The 22,820-nt window shown below is 34.5% G+C and overlaps 1 protein-coding gene across 5 annotated transcripts in view; it reads right to left on the reverse strand.

Moving 5' to 3' along the window:
- C4H1orf21 (chromosome 4 C1orf21 homolog) overlaps positions 1-22,820 on the reverse strand; it is a 278,222-nt gene that overhangs the window by 87,252 nt on the left and 168,150 nt on the right. For 3 of the 5 annotated variants that reach the window (XM_051998790.1, XM_051998787.1, XM_051998788.1), the window contains exons 6-7: positions 21,392-21,486; positions 9,944-10,009 (exon numbers count right to left, since the gene is read on the reverse strand). In XM_051998790.1, coding sequence (XP_051854750.1) covers positions 9,944-10,009; positions 21,392-21,486 — 161 coding nt within the window. The remainder of the gene's footprint in view (positions 1-9,943; positions 10,010-21,391; positions 21,487-22,820) is intronic. The other 2 variants (XM_051998791.1, XM_051998789.1) reach the window with 1 other exon arrangement.

The raw sequence follows: 22,820 nt of genomic DNA on the forward strand, positions 1-22,820 counted from the left end.
ATTATTTACATTTGTAGGACTTTGGAAAAGTTTTACTTTATAGAATTGGGTTTCAAGAGTCCCTTCTCTCTGTCCAGGTTAGTATTCACTTGAAAAGTCATAGATTTCGTTCTCTCTGTGCCTTCTTCAGAGGGTCCCTTTCTCTGTGTAAGGACGGACTGGGATGGATTGGATGCTGAGATCCCTCCTAGCTCTAAATCTGTAATTCAATGACTTTTAGAATTTTAGAGCTGGAATGACTTATAGAGTTCATCTAGTATGGATGCCCCATTCATTTTACAGATAAAGAAACAAGCTCAGAGAGAATACTGGTTATAAATTCAAATGGTAGTCAGGCAGGAATTAGCTGTCTTGATGATTATCTGGTCTAATCCCATATTTTTACATTTAAGAAAAACCAAGGCTCAAAGAAAAGAAGTGAAAGTGACTTGTGCTCTGGTCTTTAAAAAAGAAGTTTTTTTTAGTCATTTAGTTGGATTTGGGAGGGTCGGGGGCAGGGGCAAAGATATTGGAGGGGTTGGCTATTTCCTTTTCCAACTAATTTTTTAAAAGAGGGAATACTAAAGCAAACAAGATTAAGTAAATTAGGCCAGGGTCTCAAGACAAGTAACTGTCTGAGACTACTTTTTAACTCAAGAAGATGAGGTTTCCTAACTCCAGGCTCAGGATTCTCTCTCCTGAGCCATCTAGAAGCTTTTTAACTTGATTCTAATTGGCCAAGATTCCATTTTTTCTCAAGTATTGCTACAGAGATTTAAAATTAGAAGTGCCATTAGAAAAATAAGAAATAGGCTGACTATAACACTACCATAATCCCCTAACTTGTTTTTTCCTTGCTCCATCAATGAATTTTATAAAGTCTACTAAAAATTGATACATTTCGTTGACGACTCCTAAATTTGGTTCTAGCAGAATTTGGATCAAGTATTCAATGAATATGAATTGACCAAATAGTTAAGCAAATGATAGCTAGAATTTATTTTTTTAAAAAGCAGCTTCACAAGGCAAATCTACCTATTGCTTAGTAATAATTAATGTTCATCATAATGGTGTTGCAAGATGTTGAATGATCAAATGACATTCCTACAAGACTACACAATGCACTTAATTGGAAATTCACTTTTTTTCAAGAAAAGATTCCATCATATGTATAACATACTTGGTTTAAAGACAAGAAACTAAAAAAAAATGTATTAAGGCATTTTGTGAAGATTTCCTAGGAATGTATGTTTACTGTGTGTCTGTGCTTACAGGCTAATTCTCAGAGAATAAGAACATTTTCCCCCTCCCCCTTTAAGTATTTTACTTAATTGAATTTTATTTTCAACCCTTAAGAAATTAAAGAACAATTACGACTAACAGACACATTTACATGACAATAATTTTCCTCAATGCTCTGAAGTGTCCTAGAGTCAGGCAGTTTGTCCAAGTTGTATAACCACATTAATTTCCTTAATTACCCTCGGTAGTCTCAGGTATCTACAACTTTGCATTCCAAGTAGAATTCAAAAATGTTTTTGAATTACCAACTGAAAAGTTGGTTAATATCTTCAATTTCCTTTTTCTCAAAGAATTTATAAGCTCATAGATTGAGAGCTAATAGTGATTTTATGGATTATCTACTCCAATGACCTTCATCCCCCAATAATTTTTAACTGACTAGCCCAACTAGCCCAAAGTCACAGAGGTGGTTAGTTAGGCAGCAAAGCCAAGATTTGACCCCAAATCCTTTTACTTCAGATTTAAGCACCCTTCTCTGCCTATATATATTTCATGGCAGCAAAAACAAAAAAATAAACAAACCCCAAAACAAAGCCCAAGAGGCTGGAGAACAAAATCCTATGAACCAAAATATCTGTTTAAAAAAACAAACAAAAAACAAACCCCAAAAATGATTGTGACAACTTGGGAACTCTGCAAATCTATCTTAAAAGTGAATTTGATATATTGTATTTATTAGCTACAAGGCTTTTTCTATTCCTCACCTAATTCAAGGAAAAGGAATCATTTTTATACTTCATTATGAGGAGACAGAAAAATGGGAGGTTGTGGTCAGAGTGTAGGACATTTCACTCTTCACCTGAAAGCCTACCAGGTGATAGAAGGTTCTACTTAAGGAGTATTCAAAAAAAAAAAAAAAAAAGGAGTATTCAATATATACAATAATCACGGAAGTCCTAAAAAAAATACAAAATAAAAAGGAAAAGGACCTATATGATAAAACTACTTATAGCAGCTCTTTTTTGGTGGCAAAGAATTAGAAATTGAGGGACTGTCCATCAAGGGAAATGACTGAATAAACTGTGGTATTGATTATGATGAAATACTATGCTATAAAATATGATACAGGATGAGCTCAGAAAAAACATGGAAAGACTTCAATGAACTGATGCAAAGTGAAATGTACTATGTACAAAATAACAGCAATATTGTAAGCTATGAATGACATAACTATTCTCAGCAATACAATGATCCAAGACAACTCTGAAGAATTTATGATGAAAAAAGCTATCAATACTCCAAGAAAGAACTGATGGTGTCTAAATGCAGATTGAAGTATACTTTTTAAACTTTCTTTTTGTTGAGGTTTTTTTTTTTTTTTTTGCCTATGTTTTCTTTCACAACATAACTATTACAGGAATGTTTTGCATGACTATACATGTATAACCTATATTGAATTGTGTGCTTTTTCTATTGGGAAGGGGAGTTTAAGGAAGAAAAGAGAGAATCTGGGACTCAAAATTAAAAAAAAATGTTAAAAGTTGTTTTTACATATAATGGGGAAAATAAAATACTAAATTTAAAAAAGGGATAATATTTAGAAAGTGCTGATAAAGGCAGGTGCTTAATAAATGCATATTTTCTTCTTCCCTTCTTTATTTTCTTCTACCACCTGAGAGTTTAACATATAGTAAGATGCCCAATAACTGCTTGCTGATTGATTTATTAGTAGGAACCCTAGTCTAGGATTTGGTATCTCTTTTATATTGTCTACGGTCATTATCCCATTTCTTTCTTTTTTGTTTTGCTGAGGCAATTGAGGTTAAGTGACTTGCCCAGGGTCATACAACTAGGAAGTGTTAAGTGTCTGAGTCCAGATTTGAACTCAGGTCTTCCTGACTTCAGGGCTGGTGCTCTATCCTTTACCGTCTAGCTGACCCTATTATCCCATTTCTAAGAGAAGGATGACTCACTCTTGTAGAACTGATATGACTGAAGAAACATTATCCAAGTTTTCTCATATGCATTCTTTGTTATCAGGCATATAAACAGTATAATAAAATGTTATCTAGAATTGTCAGGCAGCAAACTGATCTGGAAAAGTTATCTAGTGATAGATAATCCATCAATTTTTTTTTACTAGTTTCTAAGAGAACATTAAAAAAATAAAACAGGTTTCTCTCTTCCTTCTTAGAATATACCAGAACATAAAAAAGTAAAACTTAAATATCTCTTCCTTCTTAGAGTTTACCAGAATGTAAAAAAAAAAAAAAAAAAGAAAAGAAAAGAAAAGAAAATCTCTCTCTTCCTTTTTAGAGTATACCAAAATTAAACTTTTTGTCATGAATTCATGGTTATCATGAAAAACATAAAGTATTAGACTATGGTAGATGCTGACTGATCTCTGTAGATTGCATATTGACTTAGAAAACCACAGATGAACATTATCTATGTTTTACTGTATTTTTATATACTTTGTTAAATATGCCATAATTACATTTTATTCTGTTCTGGGCAGCACTCAGGAGTTGGGGTATATGTATTGAAAGTGATACCTCTGGTGTGGAAGACAAAGTTGGAATGATTTCCATGATTATTGTATATATTGAATACTCCCTTAAGTAGGACCTTCCATTGTCTGGCAGGCTTTCAGGTGAAGAGTGAAATGTCCTATACTCTGGCCACAACCTCCCATTTTTCTGTCTCCTCATAATGAACTCTAGTCTCTCAATCCCTTCTTAGTCACCTATTCTACCTAAATGATTTCTGGATTCATTTGCCTCTGTACTACATTGTGAATGGAACTGATTGGATGAAGCTTTCTCAGTATTGAGACTAAGTCACATGATCTGTATTCCCAGGTCTTGATCCCCAATACCAGGTCTTAGACCTTGGGTTGTAGGGAGTCCTGTGGTCTCTAAAGGTCAGACCCTCAAGAAATGATGTGACCCATACGAAGTGACATGACCCACAGGAAGCAGACAACATTGGTCAAGGATAGTGACATCCTTTTAGTCTATCCAATGAGAAGTGCTTTTAAGTCCTAGACAAGGTGGAAGGCAGAAGCTGGCCAGGTTCCAGGAGCACATGGCGGGAGTTGGGATGTCTTCCAGGTGTGCTTGGGCCTCTCTCTGCAGGGACTATATAAATGTTTTCTCTTTGTACTTGAAAATGTCTCTGATTAGTTAATTTGAGAAAAGGAGTCTAGCACCCATCCCACACAATTGTGACCTCAAGATCTGCTATTTTAAATTTTCAGTAGCTACAACCATATAATCCTCCCACTCGTCTGCAAGAGTCCACTATCCTGGACCTAAAAACCTTCAATATTATACAACCTCTATATGTCAAAATGAGCTCCTCAAAATTCCCTATTGCTGTGGAGTCATTACTGGTCATCATTCAAATTCATATCCTAGAAATCATTTCAGTCCCAATCAGTTACCAAGTTCTACTGATTCTACTATGAAATCATCTCTCACATATGCTTTTTCTCCCATTCTATGGTTACCATTCTTGTTCGGACCCTTCCTGTCTTTCATAGGGTTATTATAATAGATTCCTAATTGGTTTCCCTGCCATTATACTTTCACTTTTGCAATAAATCTGACAATTGGTCAGAATAATCTTTCTCACTATTCAGATCTGATCATGTCAGTCTCTTAATTAAAATAAAACAAAACAAACAAAAAAACAAACTCCTAAGAAATACCTTAGCCTGGTATTAAAAGCTTTCCTTTTCCTGGCTCCAACTTACCTCTCCATTCTCATTCACACATTCTAAAATCCACACTAGAAACCATTTTATCTCTTCATAAAAGAGCAAAAAGGACCCACATGTGCAAAAATGTTTGTACCGTTCTTTTTGTGGTGGCAAAGAATTGGAAATTGACTGGATGCCCATCAGTTGGGAAATGGCTAAATAACTTATGGTATATGAAAATAATGGAATAGAATTGTTCTATAAGAAATGATGACAGGCTGATTTCAGAAAAGCCTTATGTGAACTGATACTAAGTGAAGGAATATTGTGTGATGATAAACTATGAAAAACTTAGTTCTCAGCAATTCAGTGATCTAAGGCAATTCTAATAAATTTAGGATGGAAAATGTCATCTACATTCAGAGAGAGAACTATGAAGAGTGAATGTGGATTGGAGCATACTATTTCCACATCTGTTCTTTCTTGCGGTTTTTGTTCAGATTTTTCTCTCTCAACATGACTCTTATAGAAAGATATAAAAAATGAATGTACATCTATAAGCTAAAATTTTTAATTTTTATCTTTTATACTTGTATATTCATAGAAGCTGCCTACCCACTGTAAGAATGTACTCCCTGCCTTATCTCTGCTTTTCAGAAATCTTATCTATCTTTAAAGCTTACATTAAATGCCACTTTTTTCTTTGATTCTCCTAGATGTTAATGCTTTTGTCATCCTCAAATTTTCTTTTCTTTTTTTTTAAAGATTCAGTTTTCCTTACTTTTCCCCTTTATAAAGCAAGAAAAACAAAACTCATTACAAACTTCTGTAGTCAAACAAAACACATTTCACACATTGTCCATGAAACAACAACATAAAGAAAGATTAAAAAAAAAAAAAGGAAAGTGAGGGAAAAGACTCAATCGACACTAAGAATCCATCACCATTTGGAGGCTGAAAGCACATTTTGTTATTAGTCTTCTGGAATTGTGGTTAGTCATTTGTATTGGTCAGAGTTCCTAAGTCTTTCAAAGTTGATTATCTTTACAATATTTTTATGATTGTATCAATTGTGTTTTACTGATTCTGCTCACTTAACTTTGGATCGATTCAGACAAATTTTTCTAGGTTTCTCTGAAACCATCCTTTTCATCCCCCAAATTTTCCTAGTCTGCTTTGATCTTTCTCTCTTGTTCTTTTCTCTTCCTACCTTATGTTATATGACTAGTACATGTGTATTTATCCCTAACATAATATAAGCTCCTTGGGAGCAGTTTTTCTGTTTTGGTCTGTCTGACTAGCACAGTGTCCTGAACCAATAAATGTTTCTTTAATTGTTGGTTGTTTGTTGTTATTGTTTGTCCTTCATTCTAGAAGAGAACTATGATATCAGGGAGATGCTAGTGAACTTAAGTGAGTTAGGTCTGTGCAAAGTCACCTATCTCACTTGCCCTCCAGCGCTATCTGGGTCCAGTGGCCAGATAAAGATCAGGATGAGAGGAGATGGCCTTGGATGAAGTGGAAGACCCTGTCCTTTTGTTGTTGGGCTACCAAGAAAGCAAATGAAATTCTTAAAATTGTGCTAAAGTCATCTGGTACAGATTTATGATATGTAACTTCTGCTAAATTTGCAAGATTCTTCAACAGTCCTACCATAGACTCTTTCTCCTCTTTCTCTCTTTGTATAGGGCTGAAACTCTTAAAAGGGGGGCTTGAATGAGACAATCGAGCACTTAAGGCTAATTACCTATCAGACAATGATTCTATTAGCATATGTTTGGAAAAATGGCCCTTCTCACTGTTCCATGCTGGCTCAATGTTTGGTGTATACAGATAATTGTAGGTAAGGATTAAGGGATGGGGTGAGAGAGGCTAGAGAACTTCATTTTGCGGCAGGACCAGGAGAAGGGAGGTTGTTGGCGAGCTTGTGGCAGTTTGTCTCTCTCCTTTACTTCTCCCCCTGAAGACCAAGAACTTTTACTTATCCTGATTCCAGCTGTTCCTGAGGCCTCCAGGGAGCTAAACCGGACTTTACGCGTCTCTCTCCCACTCTTTAAAGCTTTTTATTTTCAAAACATATGCATGGATAACTTTTCAACATTAACCCTTATAAAACCTTGTGTTCCAATCCCCCCTCTTCTCCCACCCACTCCCCTAGATGGCAAGTAGTTCAATATATGTTAAACCTGGTAGAAATATACGTTAAATCCAATATGTATCATACATATTTATACTATTATCTTGATGCACGAGAAAAACCAAATCAAAAAGGAAAAAAATAAGAAAGAAAATAAAATGCAAGGAAACAACAAAATGAGTGAAAATGCTCAGTTCCCACAGTCTTCTCTCTCTGGGTATAGATGGCTCTCTTCACCACAAGATTATCAAAACTGGTCTGATTCATTTCATTGTTGAAGAGAGCCACATTCATCAGAATTGATCACTGTATAATTCCCAGAGATTCTCATCTCAATTTCTAAAACAATCATTCTAAACATTCCATTTTCCTCTTTTTTAAGAGATTTCAATCTGTCTACATTCCCATTCATTGGAAAAGATGATTTAATCTTATGTAATGGAAATGTAAATTCTTGACTCTTCAAAGCATCAAAGTTGAAGATGAGTCAAAAGAATGGGGAGATGCACTGTAGGTACAAATAGACTACAGCTTATTTCAAATGATTATGTACAAGAAGTGGTATAAAATACATCATCAAAAATTTATAATAAAAAAAAATTGGCTGGTCAGAGACAGAAACACTCTAGATGTTACAATGGTACCTCCAAATTGCAGAGTTGGAGGAAGGCCTCCAGGATGTTGGTGAATCCTCTGTTGAAGGTCTACAGAAGATTATAGATAAACAGTAGACTACAATGAGAAGACATGACTGAATTGCATTCTACTCTACATTGATATTTCAAAATTAAAATACTGAAGAGTCTAAAGCAGCATATTTTATTTTTGCAGAACCGAGAAGCTTAACAACTTAACGTCACAGCATACTGGTAGTATGCAAATCAGGAAAATTAAATTGGTTCTATTATGAACATGAAATAGACAGTTATATGATGGCATTTTAATAGATCTAATGTGATGTTGACAAGCAAAACAATGAGTACTTTCAAGAGGGAAGATTAATAGACTTTTATGCCTGGTAATCTATTCCTATTTTGCCAACAATCGTTGAATTACCATGAATTTTGAAAACCAAACCTGAATTGGATTGCAAATCTCTGATACATGTTGATCAAGAATATGATTGGAATATACATGAAAAAAATCAAGAAACATACCTTAACACTTTCTCTAGGAAACAATATTATTTGTATAATGCTATTACTTTTAGTAGAATATGAATGATTAATTTTTGGAAAAACCATCTCACTGAATTTTCCAAATCATAAATGAAACTTTATGCTTTGGTTTTATTTTTAGCATCCCATTTGGGAAGGAGAAAGAAATCTGTGCAGCCTGCAGAAAGGGCATATCATCCCTTACTGTATGTATTAGCTATTCATGTAACAGTAGTTTCAAGATTAAGAACAAATTTTACTAGTATTCCTTTTCCATGCTTTGCCACTTGTTACCACACTAGTTGGGTAACAATATCCTGCCTTTTTAGTCTCATCAATTAACATACCATCCAAATAGCACCATGATTTGATGAAGCTTGTACCAAGCTCTTTGCCTCAAAATTAGGCTATATCTGTTTATTTGGGGAAGAAGCCAAAAATCAGGCTGAGCCTATTATCCTTGCTTTTTAGAGTGGCAGTAGTTAATTTTAAAAAGTGAAAAGGAGACAAATCACCCTCTGCTGGGAGGGAGAAGGATGTGGTCAAGTATGTGAACCACAATTTATATTTATACAACACTCTGCATCTAAGGAAAACATGTTTAACAAAGAATACATTTCAAAACAATACTGGGAAAAACGGAAGTCATCACAAAAGTCCTCAGTCTTTAAAGTCTTCAGCAACAGCTTGTTGCCTGATTCACTGTGTTAACACATAAACTTTATTGATTATAATAAAGGCCAATACTTATTTTACAAACTGAACACTAATTTGCAAACAAGAATAATGAAATGTCAGGGGGAAAAAAGTACCTAGATCAAAATAATTATAAAGATTGCAACTTAGGAACTTAAGGTAATTTTCTTTAGATAAAACAGAAGAAAAGGTACAATTTGAAGAAGGTTTTTATTTATGTCTTGGAACAGTGGGCAGAGCTCTCTGTGTTTGGAGTCAGGAAGGCCCAAGTTAAAATTCTGCCTCAGAGGCTAGCTGTGTGACCTTGGATAAGTCACTGAAATGATGCCTGTTTCCATTTTCTCAACTGTAAAATGAGGATAAGGGCACCTATTTTCCAGAATTGTGAGGATCAAGTGAGATAATATTTGCAAAGCACTTAGTATTCCTGGGCCATAGGAGGCACTTAATACATGATTATCCTCTTCCTTTCCTCAAATAATGACTCATGTGGAACCTCCTCAGTTTACAATCTTTGACTATAGTGATGATCATACGTTTGTTTTCTCTGAGTAAGATTGAAGTGTGTTATGTCACCAACCTCCACTCAGATAATACATGTTGAATGTTTTTGCTCTCCTCACTCTTTCCTATATTCTAGGTAAGGAAGACTCATTGATTTTAAGTATCTTGCATATAGTTTTATACTATTGTCAGCAACTAAACTTGGAATAGAATCTAAATGATCATATTATCTGCCCATTAATCTGTTCCTTGCATCACATGCTCTCTTTACTTTTTATGCAACCAACACCTGAGTTCATGATGGCTGATTCATCAGATACTTCCTTTTTGGAAAGCTGAGCTCCTCCAATTCTGTTTTAAAACAGAGAATAAAACTATTACCACTATCATCTGAAAGACCTTGAAAAACTATAATCAAGGCAATCCAGAGAATCTAGTAGGGGGAAAAAGATACACAATCTTCTTATTCATTCCCACTAGGTAACAAAAGAAGAATGCTATTACCATAATTTTATATTAACTTACGGTTGCTACTCTTCCAAGGTGCCCAAAATATTCAGACATTATTTGTAAATCAGACATTTCTGAAGTCTGAGGAAAAAATATAAATAATATTATCCAGATTGTATGAGTTGGATAACCAGGGAGGGGACAACAAATATGGTGCTAACTGGAAGTTGATTAATCTTCTCTAAAGCAAAGTTAAATAAAATCTGCAAGTACCCTAGAAGCCCCAGGAAAGTCTCTGTAGATTTGAAACCACTCCAGACTTCTAAAATCCTTCAAAACAGGGATATAATGAGTGGCCCTCAGATCCAGGCTTCCTTGAGGCTGAATTTAAAGGGAAAAAAGCTAAACCCCAAACAAAAGATCTCTAACTAAAAGAAAAGACTGCAAAAAATTGATAGTGCTTTTGTTCTCCTTCCTCAATCTATCTTGTATTTACCTACCTACTTACATGCTGTATCCTCTCCAAGTCAAGTCAACAAGCATTTATTTAGCATCTACTATGTGCCAGGTATCAAGTGAAGACAAGCTCCTCAGGAGCAAGGACCTCTTTCTCTAGGATCTAGGGCAGGGGTCCTCAAACTTTTTAAATAGGGGGCCAGTTCACTGTCCCTCAGACTGTTGGAGGGCCAGACTATAGTAAAAACAAAAACTTTGTTTTGTGGGCCTTTAAATAAAGAAACTTCATAACCCTGAGTGAGGGGGATAATCGTCCTCAGCTGCTGCATCTGGCCCACGGCCGAAGTTTGAGGAGCCCTGATCTAAGGCAATGGCCTGTATATATTAGTAGATAGTTAGGAAATGTTTTCTGAAATGACCTGAAAGGTTCTCTTTTTAAGAGAAAGCCTAATTATTAAGCAGATTCAGTTTGTTTTAGCTAAGTCTCAACAGTACTAAATCTATTTTAGATGCTCGGGAAGATCAGGACTTTCCAAAAGTGACAAGATATTCTTTCATATGGATTCTAAATAAAAATAATCTAACTCATTATATGAGGAATAGGGAATGAAAGAAAAAAGAATGAAGAAAATGTAGGCAAACAATACTCCCAAGATTATCTGGGATCACCATTTAATGGGTCTAGGACAAATGAGAACAGAAAAGGAAATCTGTTGGGACATTAGCCTTTCATGAAATCATGGGAAAATAGAATCAATAGGTATTCTTCTACTCAAGGAAAAGAACACAACTCACATTCAATTTTTTAAAAAAGCAAATTGATCAAATGCTGCTCCTCTGATGAAACAACCAATTTAAGCCTAAATCTTTGCTATAGAATACATCATCCTGCCACTTATATAAGTAGATAGAGAATTAGAAATCCCTACTATAGCCAATGTATTTCAGAGTGAAGCAAGAATGATAATCTTGCATGATCTCTGACCAATAACTAGTGAAAGGCCTTTCTGACAACCAGGGAAGGGACTTTCAGAGTCTGTCAAGGTATCTCTGCCCTTAAGTCAGTACAGTGACATGGAATCCTCCTCCTACAGCTGACAGCTAGAAACCTTGTGTATCCTGGCTAACCACAATGCCTTATCAACAGCTAGGTTTAAGTACTTCAAATAGTGTCTCTGTGAGATTCCAAAGCATTTCTTCTGCTCTTAATTACAGTCAGAGAGAGCTTGTAGATAACACAAATTTAGAGAAGGAAAAGATCTTGGCAGTCAATGAATCTGAACTTTTCATTTTATTGATGATGAAATTGTTCTAGAAAGGTTACTTGTCAGAGGTCACGCTAATATTCATCAGAAATGGGATTTGAACCTCTGGATCTTTTTAATTCCAAAGTCACTTCTCTATCTACTATGCAATGAATTTCTTTGTGACTCTGATCCACATCTTACTTTAAGGGCACCAGATTTAATTTATAATCCTCCAAATATCTATTTCTCATGACTAAGCCCAGGAAAGCTTAGTGACTTTTGACTAATCCTGTAATAGTGTCCCATGCTTCTCTATTGTAGATGAATACACTGCTTAAATTCAATACATCCATGATATATATGAGAACCTGAAATAAATGGATATAACATTGACAAGTTCTGGCAAACAGAGACAACAGAAATACATAATCAGAAATTAAAATTCCATTCTTCTAGTATGCCAGAAGATTCACTGATAGTTGGAATGACCATAGACAAATCATTCCATCTTTCAGGACCTCAACTTTCCTATCTGTGAAATAAGATAACCAGAAAAAATGGCCTCCTTTCTAAAGCAATGGCTCATAACAATTTTAATGTCATGGATCACCTCCCAGAATGTTTTTTAAATGCATAAAATACAAAGGATTACAAAAGGAGATTAATTATATATGGGTATTGAAATATTTTTTTTCAATGAGTTTACAGACTTTAGTTTAAGAACCCTCACTGAGCCAATGATCCCATGAATAAATTACCTCTAAAAGTTTCTAATTATAATATTTTATGATCCTAACTTAGGAATATTTAAAACAAGTCTCTAAATTGGGAATACTACTGAAACCGAAGCTTGCCTAATAGTGAAACAAACTGATTCAAAAGAAATTTCATTTAGACAATGATATCAGCAGATGGCAAATGAAAATCATTGTAAACAAAAGTAAAATTAGTCTTGGAGTAAAGAATCAATCTAGGAAAAACATACTAAAATAGAACAATCATCCAAGCCAGTGACTGCCTAGAAAAATGATTTAATGATCATTAGGGAGTACAGTCCTGAAAATGTCAGCAAGAACTAAGGAAAACAAAATAACACTGTGGATTATATTAACAGAGGGTATTGAAAAAGTATAACAGGAATGCTATTAACATTATAAAGTATTTACTTTAGAGAGGTCAAGGATGTTAATGGAATTGATTTCCTTCAGAAACCCTGAGTGAATTATTGGTAAATCTTTTATAGATTGTAATGTTAAACAATTTGCATACTTAGGAGCTCAGTAACCCAGGTGTTGGCTCCTGCAATGCCCATCAACTTTTCCTTGAGAGGCATAAACTAACTGTAATTGGAAACTGAGCTTTCTCTTCTGAGAAATAGAAATAACAACACTCACATACTTAGTGCATGGGTTGTTGGACAAAGCAAATGAGATAAAATAATAAATGGCAGCTATCATTATGACTGTCATTACTGACAAATGCCAGGCAACAAAATACTTGGACCAATAACTTGGATTACTTAATTTTGGGGAAAGCATTGAAAAAGTTGATTTTATTTTTTTTTGAGATTTCTTCAAAAATCTTAGGAACAAAAATATAAAATTTCAAAAATGTGAAAAGTGATAGAGTTTAATTAAGCTAGATCTTCTCTGATAGATCATTATTAATTTTATTTATCAAAGTTTTTTTTTTTTCCTTTGGGACATTTTTTGTTAGTGCATTATAACACAATGGTCATAGTAGTAGGTGGTGTTATGGGGAAGATGCCAGTGATAACAACAAAACAGTGACACTGGTTTGTAGAATAAAGAGTAGAAGACTGGAAAGAGAAAAAGGGGTTAAATTATAAAGGGCTTAAAAAGCCAAACAGAGGATTTTATATATGATACAAAAGGAAACTGAGAAAGGATGGGATGACATGATCAGTTCTGAATTTCAGGAAGCTCACCTTGGCCATGGAGAGCAAAATGGGCTATAGTGAGGAAGGACTTGGGGCAGGGAGAGCCACTGGAATATTCAAGATATGAGGTGATGTACACAATATAGCAACAGTGACAGAGAAGAAGGGAATATAGATACAACATAGTGATCTTCTACTCTTTATACCAGGATGTTTTTATAAAATGATTTCTGCTCTCATGGAAGAGTTTGTTCTTTATTTCTTTTTTTCTCCTCTCTCCTTTCCTCTCTCTCCTCTTTCTCTTCTCCTCTCATCTTCTCTCTCTCTCTCTCTTTCTCTCTTTCTCTCTCTTGTAAGACAGTCATTTGCCTTTCAACAGCTTTTCAATAAGAGTACTTGGGTTACAAAAGCTTAATAAGAATAAGAAAAAAAATTTACTAAAAAAATATAGTCTCTGCTATCTTTTTTTTGACTTGCCCAGGATCACATAGCTAGAAGTATTATGTGTCTGAGGCCAGATTTGAACTCAGATCCTCCTGACTTCAGGGCTGGTGCACTATCCACTGCCCCTATCCACCTAGCTGCCCCGATATGTCTTTGAACACTGATCAAAATTTTGTAACAGATCATGGAAGGATCAGAAAAGATGATATAAAAATAAGTAAATTTAGGTAGCCCACAATGTGGATTCCACAGAATGGTACTCATTTTTTTTTCCCCCTCAGAGTGATCAGACATATATGGGTGATAGGAAACTAATGCTTTGGTCTTAACATAGAGCACAAAACTAAGAAAAATGGACAGAAGTTACATAGTAGAAAGTGTGGGCTTGATGTAAAAAAACACTCCAATCTACATGAGAAGAACATTGTATACAGTAACATCAATATTGTATGATAATCAACTTTGAATGACTTAGGTTTTCTCAGCAGTACAATGACCCAAGACAACTCTGAAGGATTCATGGTGAAAAATGCTATTCACTTTCAGAGACAGAACTGCTGGATTTTGAATGCAGATCGAAGCATATTTTTTCAAACTTTATTATTCTTGGTTTTTTTATCTGCATTTTCCTTTGTAACATGCTAATATAGAAATGTTTTTGCATGACTATACATGTACAATCTATATCCAATTGCTTAACTTAACTTCTCAAGGAGACGGGAAAGATTAGGAGGATGAAGGAAAAAAAATTGGAATTCAAAAATTTTTTTAAATGAATGTTCAAAATCCTTGTTTATATGTAATTGAGAAAAAAATAAAATAAAATAAGTAAAAGTAAAAAAAGTGGAATAAAATGCTTCTTAACAACTCCAGTGATCTGAAAGTAGAATGAATCATCTATCAGAGGAAGTAGTAAATTTCTCTATACTGGGGATCCTCAAAGCTTGGGTCCCCTACTTGTTAGACATTATTTCTAAAAGAATTCTTGGTATGGTTTGGACAAAATGGCATCCATCCAACATCCTTTCTAAGTCCAAGATACTATCACTCTAATAATACTTCCTTGATCTAAATGATAAAGTTAAAGTTTCCCTATCATTTCCTGTACTTTTTTTGTCTTTGGATATGTCTTCCGAGCATATCAATGACACAGCCAATATTTCATTATTTGTTTTGTGCTCTATTTCACTTATATACATCTCGTTTTTTTGATTAGATTATAAACTACTTTTTGGCAATACAATATCTTATACTTCTTTTATGCTCATCACTGTTCATAGTATAGTTCTAGACATATGGTAGGTACTCAAATCATATATTTATTAATTAATGTAACAGCCTCAAAGTCTGAGTTTTCTTAGCATTGTGATACAGTCTAGCCTTTGACATTAATCAAATACACTCTAGTTACACAGGAAGAAATCCCTCATTCTAGCTTGTTGACTTCCTTATCTTGTATTATTTTAGTTCTTGGTTTCTACATTCCACATTCCAGCCAAAATAAACTCTTCCCCTCCCCTCCATACTTGTCATACACTCTTCCATGTCTATGCCTTTATTGATCCCATCATTAAGTGTAACAACTTAGATGGCACCTTATTTCTACTAAGCCTTCTCTGACACTGTTCTCTTCACTCACATTAACTCTCCTCTCAAATTTCTTTGGACTTTTCCTTTCCATTTATCTTGAAAAAGATATAATCTAATTTTTATTTGTATTGCTTTCTTTCCCATTAAATGGCAAGCTTTTGAGAACTAGTTCTGTATTATATAATTATAATTTTAAAAAAATCTTGGAGAATAGTACGGGATGCTTAACATAGTAAGTGCTTAATAAATGTTTGTTGAATTATAATAAACTGAGTACTTGAATTATACTTTCTTCTTCAATAGTTGAATAATTGGGTCATTTTCATAATTTTTACTAATAGGAATAAAAAATATCTGAGTAACTCAACCTCTCTATGAGAAATACAATGCATATGAAGATGTAGCCCAAGATAAGTGAAGGAGGGGATATTAACAATATGATTTCAAACATTAAATAGGAAATCACTTTGAGACAAGTAATTTCAAATTAGTTTTCTATTTCTGGCTGAGGTTGATCACCTATCACCTAATCAAAACTATCACTAACATTCTACAGTTGATGAATGGTCAAAAATATGAATACTTTTCAAAGGAGGAAATTTAAGATATCAGTAACCATATGAAAAAACACACTGAATTACAAGTAATTAGAGAAATGCTAATTAAAGCAATTCTGAGGTGCCATCCCACACTCACGAGACTGGCAAAGAGGACCAAAAAAAATTTATAAACACTGGAGAGGTTGTGGGGGAAAAGATACATTAAGGCACTATTGGCAGAATTGCTCCTCATTCTGGAAAGCCATTTGGAATTATGCCCCCAAAGGCATTAAATTGTGTATATCCTTTGACTCAGGATATGACTTCTAGGTTTATATCCCAAAAAGATCAAAGAAAGAAGAAAAGAATCCATATTTACAAAAAATATCTACAGCAGGTTTTTTTTGGTAGTAACAAAGAAATAAAAATGAATTCATTTATCAACTGAAGAATGCTGAACACATGATTGTTTTTGAATGCAATGAAATATTATTGTACTATAAGAAATAAGAAACCTAGTAAGATTCAGATGGATTGATGTGCAGTTAAGTGAGCAGAACCAAGAGAACAATAGAAAATACAACAACATTATAAAGACAACCAACTTTGGAAGATTAAGAACTCTGATCAACACAGTGATCTCTTATTCTATAGGACCAATGATGAAGCAAGCATATCACCCTCTGACAAAGAGGTGATAGATTCCTGATGCAGGATTTGATATACATTTTTGGTCATGGCCAAAGTGAGAATTTGTTTTGTTTGACTTTTTGTTACAATTTGTTTCTATTTATTATTTTTATTTGTGTTTATTTTTTTCAAAGAGGGGAAGTGAAGTTAAGATGGAGAGAAAATAAATGTTTATTTAAAAATTAAAATGATAAATAAAAAACCACATTATTAATACATTCTAAATTCCCTAAGCTTTCAACTTTCTGTATGTGACAATTCCTATAATACTTCTCATCTTTCTGTTTTTTCTAACCCTACTTCCAGGTCACAAAACATTTTTAGAGAAAGCCAGACTGTTATCTATAAACTCAACTGGACCCTGAATACTGTTAGGATTCCTTGACACAGAGATGGATAATTATTTCACAAAACTCTTTAAATATTCTTCATTTTTCTGAAACTACCATTCTTCTTTACTTCCTCATTTTTTTTACATAGAATGCTGAAACATGAAGATTACAGCATCAAAATTTAAGAGTGGGAAAGACATTTAAAGATTATCTATCTAATATAACCTTCTTTCCTTATAGATGAGGGAACTCAGGTGAAGCAATTGCTGGAGGTCACACAGGTTGGTTCTAAGTGTAAGGTGCTTGTAAGCTTACATCTGGACTCAGGCCAGATTGGACCTTTGGACTCCAAAATCTTTTGTCTTTTCACTTCATCTTCCCTTATTCCCTACCTCTAAATTCCCATCTCTTCACTTAATCTTTTTCCCCTTTTCTTTCTCAGAGGACATGTTTTCTTCTTCTGACCAAAGTTTTTTCTTTTTTTTGTAACTCTCTACTTTCTCAATAAAAGCTTCATGGAGAAAGTGGTACCTAGGTTGGACTTTGAAGTAATAAATTTCAACAGAAAGAGAAATGAGTCAGTCATATCTCTAACATTTATTAAATACTTACTAAGCCTTAAGCACTGAGCTAAGCTCTGAGGAGAGAATGAAAGGAAAACCAAAATCAAAACCAAAACTTTTTTGGCTTTTAGAGTGGGAAAGAAGTTTAGAGATTATCTATCTTATACAATCTTCTCTCCTTATAGATGAGGGAACTCATCTATCAACTTTTTAAAGTCCTTGGCTTCAGTAGCTAATATGGTGAAGATAACATTCAAACAATTATGTACCTACATAAGGGATATGGATGTAGGATAATTTCAAAGGAAAAGCATTAAACAAGGGGATGAGGTTTGGGGCTGGGAAAAGCCTCCAGTAGATGATGGGATTTGAGCTGGGACTTGAAAGAAATCTGGGAAAGCTAAGAGGCAAAATTGAAGAAAAAGAGAATTCCAGGCGTGGTGGGGCTGAGGATGGGAGTGCACAGGCAATGCAAAGGTAAAGAGTTAGGTCAATAGAATGTCAGGTATAAAGAACAACTAGTATTCACCATACTAGCAGGATCCTCGCATGTGTAGTGGGGAGTCAAGTATAAAAAGATGGAAAAGTAGGGAGAGTCTAGATTGTGAAAGTCTTTACATGACAAAGAAAGAACTTGATATTTCATCATGAAGATGATAAAGAACCAATGAGAGAGAGGGAAAGAGAGAAAGAGAGAGAGAGAGAGAAAATCTTTACATGACAAAGAAAGAACTTTATATTTCATCATGAAGATGATAAAGAACCAATGAGAGAGAGGGAAAGAGAGAGGGAAAGAGAGAGGGAAAGAGAGAGAGAGAGAGAGAGAGAGAGAGAGAGAGAGAGAGAGAGAGAGAGAGAGAGAGAGAGAGAAATAGTGTGTGTGTGTGTAAGGGTAACCACAGTCAAATCTATGCTTTTGAAAAATACATAACTTTAGTAATTGAATGAAAGATGGACCAAAATAGGGAGAAATCTGAGGCAAAGAGACCAACTAGAAGGTTATTGTAATAGTCCAGGAGAGAGAGGATACCTTAAGAAGGGTACTGGTTACCAAAAAGTAGAGAAGGGCACTATATAAGAAATGCTGTGAAGGTAAAGATGATAAGATTTGGCAATAATTAGAGTTTAAGCTACAAAGATGATAACCTGCCTGAAAGTAATGAAGAGTTGGTTGCAGTAAACTAAACTCAACATTGGTTAAGGCAATATGGACACAAAGACAAAAAGGAGACTATCCCTACACCTCCCTGTGTCCCTTTCCATTTCAAGGAGTTTATATTACAACAAGGTATAATGTGTACAATGAGTATACAGATAACCAAATACTCCACAACTGAAGGAAAAAAAAAACACTAACAAATGAAGGAGCTATTAGGCTTTTTTCCTCCCTCCCTTCTTCTCTCCCTCCCTCATTTCCTTCCTTCCTTCCTTCCTTCCTTCCTTCTTTCCTTCCTTCCTTTCTTCCTTCCTTCCTTCCTTTTCTTTTTCCCTCTCTCTCTCCCTTCCTTCTGAATTTGAATGAAATTACTAAGATATCATATTTATGTAGAACTTCTAAATTTGGCTCAGAGATGTATATACATTATCTCATCTGATCCTAATATTTCTATATTACTAATGAGTAAAGTAAAGCTCAGATAGAATAAGGGACTAACCTAGAATCACACAGCCAGTGTAAATGCTGATGGTTCCTGAATTAGTTAATTCTGCTAATTACAACTGCCTTTATAAAAGCCAAAGACACACACCTGCGCTTACAGCAGAAACAAATGCTGACTGTTAGAGCAGATGCTGACTGAAGAAAAAGTGACATTGGCAATACATTTTGTATCTATAGAGGGGGAAAAAGCTGTGTCACAAGAGAAAACTGTTCTTAAAGGGGGCACCACAAGCAAAAAGTTGCAGACTAGAAATTACTAAGAAGAAAACCCCAGATAAAACCACTGCATATGTGTATTTACATGCTGAAGAATTCAATTTGTAACTCCAGAGGACACAGCCACACTTGGAAAAGGGCAAAATGCTATTTATTCTGCAAGATAAGGCAAAGAGAGGACTCCTGAAAATTCAGTTATTAAATTCTTCTGCATTATCAATCTGAATGAAAAGGGACTATGTACAATTACTGAATCTCTAAATATTTCTTAATTCCTGGCTGTGTGTCTGGCACTTTGCTAGGGATATAAAGAAAAAGCAAAAACAGCCCCCCAGTCCTCCAGGAGTTTAAAATCTAATGGAGGAAGATAACATATACATGAAACACATTATCCTGAATCAATGGAAGATAGCCTCAGAGGTTTAAGTACTAACAAATCATGAACATTTAAAATACTACCAAGCCATATGCATTCTGTTAAAATGTAGTCTTTGAAAATTCTCCTCACTGGGAATATTAATCACTGAGATTTAACTGTTGTGCTAAAGAAACAACTTCTTATATAGCCAAATCAAGTTCTCTGGCAACTGCATTTCTGATCAAAATATTTTAAATCATCCAGACTACTTAGTATCTGAAATGGAAGCATTTCAAATTATAAAATGTACTCAACTTAGGAACAACTTAAAATGAGATTATTAAGTTCATCAGAGTATTGCAGATGTAATAGGTTTTAGACCTCAAGAGTTCTTGAACATTATTTCACATTCTTCAGTTGTAGTTACAATTAAACATAAATATATAAATTGGAAAAAGTCCCTTTAAAATAAATGGGCAGATTTTATGATACTGAAAATTTCTTCAAATAATATTTATTAAGGTATAAAGTTCAACAAATATTCAATTTAAAAACCAAAGAAAAAATCTATATTTACAATTAAGATACCTATTGATGGAATTCCTAAACATCAGTTAACATTGTGTTTGATATAGGTAGAATGTGAGAGCTCTACAATCTTTTTTTGTTTATAGAAATAACATTTCAGCTTTATAGTATTTACTTATTCCCTTCTTCTTCAGTGGGGTAGCTAAGTGGTCTGGTGGATCACGGACTAGGCTTAGAATCAGGAAGACCCATCTTCGTGATTCAAATCTGGTCTCTGATATTTACTAGTTGTATGACCCTGGGCAAGTCACTTTAACCTTGTCTGCCTCAATGTCCTCATCTGTACAACGAGCAGGAAAAGCAAGGGGCAAACCATTCCAGTGTCTTTGCCAAGAAAACCCCAAAAGGGGTCATGAAGAATTAGACAAAACTGAAACATCTCAACAATGCTTTTCCAAGCTCATAGAGGGTAGGGTTTTGTTTTTGTATGTATAATGCCTGAATATAGTAGGTATCTAATAAATGCTTGCTGAATGAAATTGATAATTGCATTTATTTCTCCCATTATTCTCAATACTCATATACTAATTTGACAAACCTGTCTTCAGAAATACAGATCTAAAGATCAGAAAGATCTAAAAACAATTTGTTTTATTTTGTAAGGGATCTAAAAGTAACTTCCTTCAACAAGACTACATGCAGAGAATATAAAAGTTAGCACTCTTTATCCTGACCTGAATAATAAGTTAAAAAGGGGTGAATATAAAAACACACAATATTCAACATTGAAGCATTCTTTCTTAACAAGATCAAGTAAGGTCTTATTCAGAGGCAAACAGGATACTGGAATAATTTTGCAGGCTTCCAGGCAAACTATAAATAGCTACAGCAATTTCAAGAAATCCTGTTTCAATGTGTATATTATTATTTGAACATAGTGCAGATTTTATCACAATGGTATCACCCCAATTCCCTGAAATAGGAGAATCTTATTTTTTACCAAGTTTTCTTGGTTCCTGGCTGCTATTGTCTGTTCATCTTCTGCCCCATTTTTCATGTATTTGACCTCTTCCACAGGTTTGATCCTATACTCATCTGAGGAAGAAAAAAAGGAAAACACATTTTAGACAGTTAAATAAGAGAAAAAAAATGACACCCTGAAAAGTATAATGATATTAGCTGCTTTCTCCCCCTTCCTTTGTCCAAAGAGCATTGAAATCAATCTGGATAAAAGTCTGTGAGACCTGGATCTCTTTTTCTGGGAGACTTCCTCTCCTATTTACTGGAAAATGCTCATTATCTTAAAAACATTTATAAAAGTTTCATTGTCTAGCACTTTCCCAGATACAGCAAGAGGTGGTAGAAGTAAAAGCACTTTTTTCCCCTTTGTACAAAGGCTATTAAGTCTACAACTCACAGGAGCATAGCATATAATGGAAAACTGGGGGAATGAAAAGAAACTGCTTTATATTTGGAAGGGGTAAAAATATAAGCATGATCCTGGGGCAATAATCTTCAAATCTGCATTCATTGTTTCTCCTTTAAAAAAAAAATAATGCGATGCCAGGTGGATACTGATTGCTGAAGGTCTAATCCAAAAAGATTTGATCACCTTGGAATTTGAACTCAACATCTTAGTCCAAATGAACTCAAAAAGCTTGAAAGATTATTTTAAAGTACACAGTTTATCTTAACCTCCAGGTGAACTGTGTGAGTATACACATGTAGGATGTGCGATAGGTACTATATAATCCCTGCTTGGGAGATGTAAAACTAACACCCCAAAGCAAAAACAATTTGTCCAAGGTCAGTGAGAATGGCAGTTCCTACAAAGGAACCTAGTTCTCTCATCTTGCCATTTAATGCTATCATAATATTCTATTATTAATGCTGCAGTCATTAAACCACACTGCTTACTCATGAAAACAAATACAATCTCTCTCTGGCTCTCTGTCTGTCTGTCTCCCTCTCTCTTCTCACACACACACATAACACACACACATGTGCGTACATATACACACAGAAGAAAAGCCCATTTAGCCCAATTTCCTCTCCAGTCAAGCGTCTGCTCCAAGAGAATTTTCTCTATCACTTCTACCTATGGCTTCACTCCTTATTCATTTTAATTCCCTTCCTGTTTGGTCTTTAGTTTTATAGAGACCAGAAGATAACAAAAACTGAGATGCCTCTGGATAGTTGCTACCTTTATCTAACTGACTCATTAGCCTAATATATTAACTAGACTATATTAAAAGTTGGTGAGTAGAAACGGTAATGAAGACAGAGTGATAGTGATAATAACAGCACTACCACTCAAGGACAAATATCTTCCAATTATGGACTATACAACAAAAGGAGATCTTACTTCATAATTGAAAAACTCCACCAATAATTTTTGAGTCATCTGTGATTAAGGTTTGTTTGTGACA

This window comes from Antechinus flavipes, chromosome 4 (assembly GCF_016432865.1).
Source record: "Antechinus flavipes isolate AdamAnt ecotype Samford, QLD, Australia chromosome 4, AdamAnt_v2, whole genome shotgun sequence".
NCBI classification, from domain to species: domain Eukaryota; kingdom Metazoa; phylum Chordata; class Mammalia; order Dasyuromorphia; family Dasyuridae; genus Antechinus; species Antechinus flavipes.